The sequence below is a fragment of the Athene cunicularia genome (assembly GCF_003259725.1).
Source record: "Athene cunicularia isolate RWA chromosome 10 unlocalized genomic scaffold, athCun1 chr10_part1, whole genome shotgun sequence".
NCBI classification, from domain to species: domain Eukaryota; kingdom Metazoa; phylum Chordata; class Aves; order Strigiformes; family Strigidae; genus Athene; species Athene cunicularia.
Window position 1 is genome coordinate 20,348,896 of NW_020799112.1, and position 7,263 is coordinate 20,356,158.

The 7,263-nt window shown below is 38.4% G+C and overlaps 1 protein-coding gene across 6 annotated transcripts in view; it reads left to right on the forward strand.

Annotated features, from left to right (window-relative positions):
* The window catches only part of DMXL2 (Dmx like 2), a 45,447-nt gene extending 38,908 nt beyond the window's left edge, over positions 1–6,539 (forward strand). For 3 of the 6 annotated variants that reach the window (XM_026856230.1, XM_026856231.1, XM_026856232.1), the window contains 5 exons: positions 1,214–1,291; positions 1,901–1,992; positions 2,580–2,632; positions 3,750–3,967; positions 5,029–5,238. In XM_026856230.1, coding sequence (XP_026712031.1) covers positions 1,214–1,291; positions 1,901–1,992; positions 2,580–2,632; positions 3,750–3,967; positions 5,029–5,238 — 651 coding nt within the window. Of the gene's footprint in view, positions 1–1,213; positions 1,292–1,900; positions 1,993–2,579; positions 2,633–3,749; positions 3,968–5,028 lie in introns of all 6 variants that reach the window. The other 3 variants (XM_026856227.1, XM_026856229.1, XM_026856228.1) reach the window with 1 other exon arrangement.
* Positions 6,540–7,263: the final 724 nt, after the last annotated feature.

Below are 7,263 nucleotides of genomic sequence, written 5' to 3' on the forward strand. Positions count from 1 at the left end.
ACCTTTTCAAATTAAACATTAAAAAATAAAATAAAATTTGAGCTTACTTATTTTGTAGAAGTAAACTTGTATCAATCAAGGCATGAGTCTTCAAGAAGTGCTTCACATTTTGCATTCTGGCCCCGACAACGTTCTGATAGAATGCATTACCTAGGTGATATATGGTACAGCCTGTTAGTTGAAAAATGTAACTGTACTCCAGTACAGCAGAGAGTACAGAAGAGCCATATGCTTTGGCCAGAAATTACTCCAAGATATAAGAGATGCAAAAAACAGAACGGACAAAGAAGGAAATGGGGAGGAATACCCACCTCTTCAGTTTTTTCATGTTGCCCATTCTGTTATTTTAGCAGGTCTTGCCCGCATTTTACTGACAAGCTATTTAACTTCATTATAGTTGAAAGCCATAAAAAAAGAATTAAAGCCATTTCGGCATGACTAAGATGGCCATGAAACAGCAAAGGTCAACATTTAGAAATAGCTGGAAATATAAAGTATTTCCCAGCACAGCTATTTTCAGGTAACATAAAATCTCATTTAAACTTTTTCAGAAGTTAGTGTTTTGATTATGTTTTGAGATACTGCAATTATACCATCACATGGGAATCAATTTTAAGTAAGAAATGAAGATGGACTAGTTGTCCCCACTGCTTCACATGGAGGTCACTCAGGCAGGACTCGTGAAACCTGACTGTAAGAAATAATTCTACATATTTCTAAAAACATTTTGTAACATATTTGTAGGTGTAGAATATGCTGTATAAAATATACAGGATTAATTGTTACGCAGCTATAACTCGGTCATGATACCATTCACGTAGAGTACGGTCCTTCCGTAAGTGTTCTCATGCTCTCCTGGCATGCTGTCATACACCTGCACTGAGCATTCTCAGGTAGTCATGGAGTAATGATGCCTCTGTACACTTTAGTATTTAATGTTAGGATCTGAAAGATAAGCTTCCACACCTAAAAAGCTTCCTTTTCCAGAAGAAAGTTAGGTATGCAGGAGAGCGTCAATCGTGAAACAATCAACACTGAACTCACTTGGCTTCTAAACTGCTTGTTTGTGGCTGTAATCACTGTGGCTGATACTTACTGCGCAGGTAATGGTTTGGTGGTTTAGGTGGTTTTCCCCTGGAGTCAGCTGTTTACTGTCACTAAGTAAGCATCCAGTGACCAGTACACTGGCTAATAACTGCTTCATCCCTTGCAGTGTGGTGTTGCTGATGGTGAAGGATTTCTAAGTATTTGGCAAGTAAACCAAACCACCTCAAATCCTAAGCCCTATCTGGTAAGTAAACAGAAATTATTTATATTTTTTTCTCTTTTTATAAAGGAAAGTTGAGTCTTTGAGACTTCAGGCCAAGAGCATAAGAGTTTCACTGAGATGGTTTTCATTTTGCTGCTTTTTAACTGGCGTACTTGATCAAAACAACTTAGAGTTTCAGTGATGCATCTTTGAAAAACTAATCGTACAATAACCAGGAGCTGCAATGTAACTACAAATACTACCTCAGCATTACCCTTGTTAATTTAATCAGAGATGATAGTAATGACTTTACAACTCTTGAGGCTTAGTAAAATTACAGTCTTCAGTTCCTTTCACTGCTTCCTGACAGTACCTGAAGACTGTGCTTAACGTGAAATTCAGGCTGTTGTGATACACTATATTATGGATCTGTTACTGTTCACTTATTTCAGTATCTTTTTGTTTTCTACTGGATTTTTAATCCATTGCTCCATTCTCCGAGGTTTCAAACTGCATTGCCCATCAGTTTTTAAACTTAGTTTAAAAGACTGCTTGTGTTACGCTATCAGTGACATCAGACTGATAATAACTCTTGATGCAGACTACAACTGGTTAAGATTGCATCTTTTTTGTTTGTTTTGTTTTTAATAGAGTTGGCAGTGCCACAGTAAAACCACAAGTGACTTTGCATTTATAACCTCTTCAAGTCTAGTTGCTACATCGGGACAGTCCAACGATAACAGGTGTGTTTCAAGAAACGATGAGGAATTTCACCCAAAGCTACCTATTCATCTCCATTAACTTGCTAGCTCTTGTGCATTCATGTGTGGCTGACATTTTAAGGCTCAGTGTTCTAAGCTTTGTTATACCTTAAACTTACCAGGTGATTTCTTTGAACATCATTCCTTCAGTAGCTTGTTTCCCAAATTTAAGTTTTTGTGAGAAGTGGCCAACAGTTAACCAGTTTTTTCAAGGCGTATTCCAAACACAACTAGTTTGACATGATGATGTCGCTGGGGGGAGAAATATGTTCAGCAAAGGCAAAATAATTCCTTTTCTTTAAAAAGAACAACTTCTCTAATTTCTTAGTACAACCTAGGATTAGTACACATCTGGAATGTAGGAGGTATAGTTCCAGTAAGAAGCATAAAAGAGCGCAGAAAGAATTAAAGCTCTTAACTCCAATGATTGCAGAGTCAAGGGCTGCTTGTTCAGTTCTACCTTCTGGGCTTTGACATAAGATGTAAACACTTTTCTGAGTCATGTCACCCCATGAATCACTTAGCAACAAGCCATAATGACCTTTTTTTTTTTTTTTCCCCCCACTCAGAAATGTGTGCCTCTGGGACACTTTGGTTTCATCTGGTAACAGTCTTATACATGGTAAGTACTGCAGTGAAAATTAAACCTCTGCTGCTTATTGACTAAGGAAATACAGCATGCGTATGCATTTGGGCAAGAGGAAAAATTTGCACTGGGGAACTGCTCTAAAAATGTGACACACTAATGCACCAGAACTGGTACTATACAGTCTTTAACGTGATGTTAATCTGCTCTCCATTAAAAAGTATAAAGAAAGGTCATACACAAGCTGGTTTTGTGACAGTATTAACGAAGTCTGTAATATCTGAATACAGTCCTGAAAAAAATTAACAGCTGACTATTTAAGGCTGCATTGTTGAACTTATGCATACACAGGCTTTCACTTACACTGGCACTTAGTATATCCAGTATTCTGCTGAAACACAGAGGAGAAGACAACTGTAGGTAATAGTAGAAGCAACTCCTCCTGTCTGCTGTGCTGGTCTTCAGCACTTGGACTGGATTCTTAAAAAGATGTTTGTGTCTGACCAGGTTCAGTAACTTCATCATTATGTAACAAACTAAAGCAAAATTCTGTCGTGTTGTGCTATGAAAGAAAAATACATCCATCCATCCATCCATCCATCCATCCATATACTGGGCTTTTGAAGGAGAATTCAACCATCATAAACATCTGCAAACACCTGCAGCGCTTGACTAAGGAATAGGTGCATTCTGAGATTCATGTTTTTAAACAAGCATATTCCATGGAAGTTCAGCCTTGTTGTAAAGAAACTGAGGCAGGGCTTCTGTGAAGAGTAGGTTAGGAAATTAGAATAGAATAAGATGTAATCTATAAGGCAATTAATATTTAATTTTCGGGTTCAGCTATAGTATTTTTTTAACTTGAGAATTTAATTAATATGGTGAATTTAATATTTTCTCAGTTTTTTTTTAAATCAGGTATGTGCCTGTATTCTAAAATAAATCAGACTGCATATCACGGGGGGTTGCATTAGATCTATACAGCTCTCACGAGAGCAAAAAGCTGTCAGCTGCTAAGACATTCCCCATATGAAGGAATGTATCTGTCAAGTTAGAAAATACTCAGGTAACAATTTATAGGAAAAAAGAAATGCATTTTAAAAAGCTACTTACAGTTTCAAATCTATTAAATTCTGACATCCTTCGTCTTCAGCCTTCACTTGTCATGATCACGGAGCCACAGTTCTTCAGTATGCACCTAAACATCAACTGCTGATTTCTGGAGGCAGGAAGGGATATATCTGCATCTTCGACATCAGACAGAGGCAGATCCTTTACACCTTCCAAGCACATGAATCAGCCGTGAAGGCCCTTGCCCTGGATCCTTCGGAGGACTATTTTGTCACCGGCTCGGCGGAAGGTAACATGAAGGTAAGGGATGGAGGGGATTGGGTGGAGGAGTGTACTGACACATGCTGATCAGCAACAGCCAGGTGAGTGTGGTAACAAGAAAAAAAACACACCCCAAAACCCCAAACTTGTATTTCATACACAGGGTGCTTGCCTTACGTTTAGAACATAAACATACTAATATCTTTCTAAAGCAAGTAAGTTTTGTTCTCTGCTGAAGAAGGTTGAGTCTTTTTAAAAGTTGTGTGATAGAATTTTAAATGGATAAAGCAACCTGCGTGATTCTGAAATCTTAGCTTTATTTTTCTCTCTTAAAAATATTCTGGTTTCGCCTTTGGATATTTCTCTTTGTAACACAAGGGGCGCTCAGTAACTTCAACACTGTGTAAAGTTTCTGTAACACCAAGTTCTGTCTTTTCTCTCAATGCTGTAGCCCCAGACAGCTACTGTGAGATGTCATAGTAGTAACAAGCAGAAAGAAGGAAAAAAAAAAAAAAACACCACACCCAAAAAACCCACAAACAGAAATACGGTCCCTGTTTTAAAGGACTTATTTCCTGCATGCTAAAGGAGGGAAATACAGGAGGTAGAGTCCCTTTCAGCAGGACTGCATCTCGTTCAACAAGTGCTTTCTCTGCCTCCACACACTTCATGGCCTGGTCTTGATGAGGGCTCCTGCAGTGTGGGACACGACAGAGACCTCAGGCAGCTGTGCTACCATTCTGCATGCTTATTAATTATGCAGAGAGCTTACTCTCTGCAGCAGTCCTTAGCAGAAAAGCATTTCCAGCTGCTGGAATTCTGACAGAGTAGTCACCTTGGATAAAAATGCAACCTGTCCATTCCTGCAGCTGAGAGGGGCACTGCTCATCAGGGAACGGGCGGCAGCTGCACGCCTGGTCCACGTTAAGGTGGCCTTATGCTTCATCAGGAGCCTCTCAGGACTCTGGTGTAATTGTTGCTAACAAACAACAAAAAAATACCCTTTGTGTTTGCTGAACAGGGTTTAGGACAGCCAGGAGGAATCTGAAACATCAGGGAGAAAATACAAATCCTAATTTTAATCTCTTCTTTTGATACAGGTGTGGAGACTGACTGGCTATAATCTAATTCACTCATTTAAAAATGAACATGCTAAGCAGTCCATTTTCAGAAATATTGGTGCTGGCGTCACCCAGATTGAAACTGTGCAAGGCAATCGGATCTTCTCCTGTGGAGCAGACGGCACGCTGAAAATGAGGGTTCTTCCCAACACTTTCAACGTTCCTTCAGGCATTTTTGACATTCTGTAGCGTTACGTGAGCTAATCCTGGCTTTAGAGAATGTTCTTTTAAGTAGCTAAAAACACAGTGATATGCACTGTGGAAAGGAAACGTTTTGTTTCCTTTCAAAGCAGTTGCTGCAGCATTAAGTATTATGGGGAAAAAGATTTAAAAAAAAAAAAAAAAAAAAAAAAACAAACACACAGACAACTTTCACAACAAGTATATTCGGAGTATGCCCATAAGGATCACTGGGGTGGAAATGCATGTACTGTGTTGTAAAAGTAAAGAATTACAGCCAGGACAGTCAGTCCAAGGTGGGGTTATTGCTCAGTAACCCCCCAAGCTGCGTTAAGTGTGTTGTAAAGATTCTGACAGCTGTCAGTCACTTAAACACTGTGGCTCTACAAGTCAGTAAGCATTTCTGATGTGGTTCTGATTATTTTTATTCTAGTTTTTCCCACTAATTGAAGCATGTGTACAACTTCCCATTGTAAAATAGTTTAGTTTTAATTAAGGGTACTCAGTGTATTTGATTTTTTTTGCAAGAAAGTGTAATGGATGCAAATGCCGTGGAACATGTGCAATCAAGAACGTACTGTGAGACATGTATCATTTTATGCTGAGATTTTTTTCCCAGTTACTATTAATACACAGTTGATACTGTAACTTGCACATCAGCACATTTTTAAATGCAATTATTTTTAATTTGCACACTTAATTTTCCTTTCTCTGACAGCTATGTTTTCTATTGGACACCTGCCTTTACTTTAGGAATGTATTGTAAGCACTAAATGTTTGTAGTGAAGACATCCATGATTCTAGTCAGCTTTTAGTTTTGAAATTCATTTGTCCAGAAAATACTTCATTAAATGAAGCTGTTAAGAAAATACCAATGGAACATATAATGCCACATTTCAGATGAATGTCAGGCTTTATGTGGCCAGCTAGTAAATAGTGGATAAAACTGGTAATTAAGTTATTACCACAGTATATTGTATAAACTATGCAGAGTTCAATATTGTTTGCTTGTAATATAACTAGCTACTGTTGTCGGATGTATTTTTCTGTTGTAAACAAAAACCATGTTCTTAAGAGACTGGAACGGATGTCGGCGTATTTAAATGTTTAACAAACTGTCTTATTCCTCCAATGAAAATTTTGATGTCTGTGCTGTATTGTAAAATATACTGGAATAAAAAGCACCTTTCTCCAGAGGTGATTTTAAATTGCAGGCTGTGAAGTATGAGAAGTATGAAAAGAAAGAAGAGTAAATGTCATTGTTTAGCTTTCCCTTTGTAAGTTAAATAAATTACTTTTATTTCATGGAACAGTCCATTCCAGAACTCTTATATTGAAGTAGATTTAACTAAATCTCCAGTAGACTGACTGGATGCTGCCTGAGCTGGCTTTAACTTGACCTCAGACTGTACTGAGATAAAAAGGATTAGCTATTTGCATTTTATTTTCAGCTGTCCTAGAAAAGCATAAGGTTAAGAGAACTGAGTTCATCTCTAACAAAGGCAGCTGCAAGAAACACAGCCTGGTTCTGTCACTGAGGAGAGAGGCAGAATTTGCTGGCCCTCCTTCTCCAAGAGGTCGATCCAAGTGCTTCAACAATGACATTCAGAAATTTAACGTGATTCAAGGTAGGCACATCTGCCTTGAACTGTATTTACCCAAGTATACTGCTGAGTTGGGTTTTTTTGCCAAAAATTTGACTTTCTTAGTACCATAATTTCAGTTTTTTTAAAAAAAAGATAAAACAAAAGAGGAAAAAAAAAAAAAACACCACACCCAAAAAACCCACAAACAGAAATACGGTCCCTGTTTTAAAGGACTTATTTCCTGCATGCTAAAGGAGGGAAATACAGGAGGTAGAGTCCCTTTCAGCAGGACTGCATCTCGTTCAACAAGTGCTTTCTCTGCCTCCACACACTTCATGGCCTGGTCTTGATGAGGGCTCCTGCAGTGTGGGACACGACAGAGACCTCAGGCAGCTGTGCTACCATTCTGCATGCTTATTAATTATGCAGAGAGCTTACTCTCTGCAGC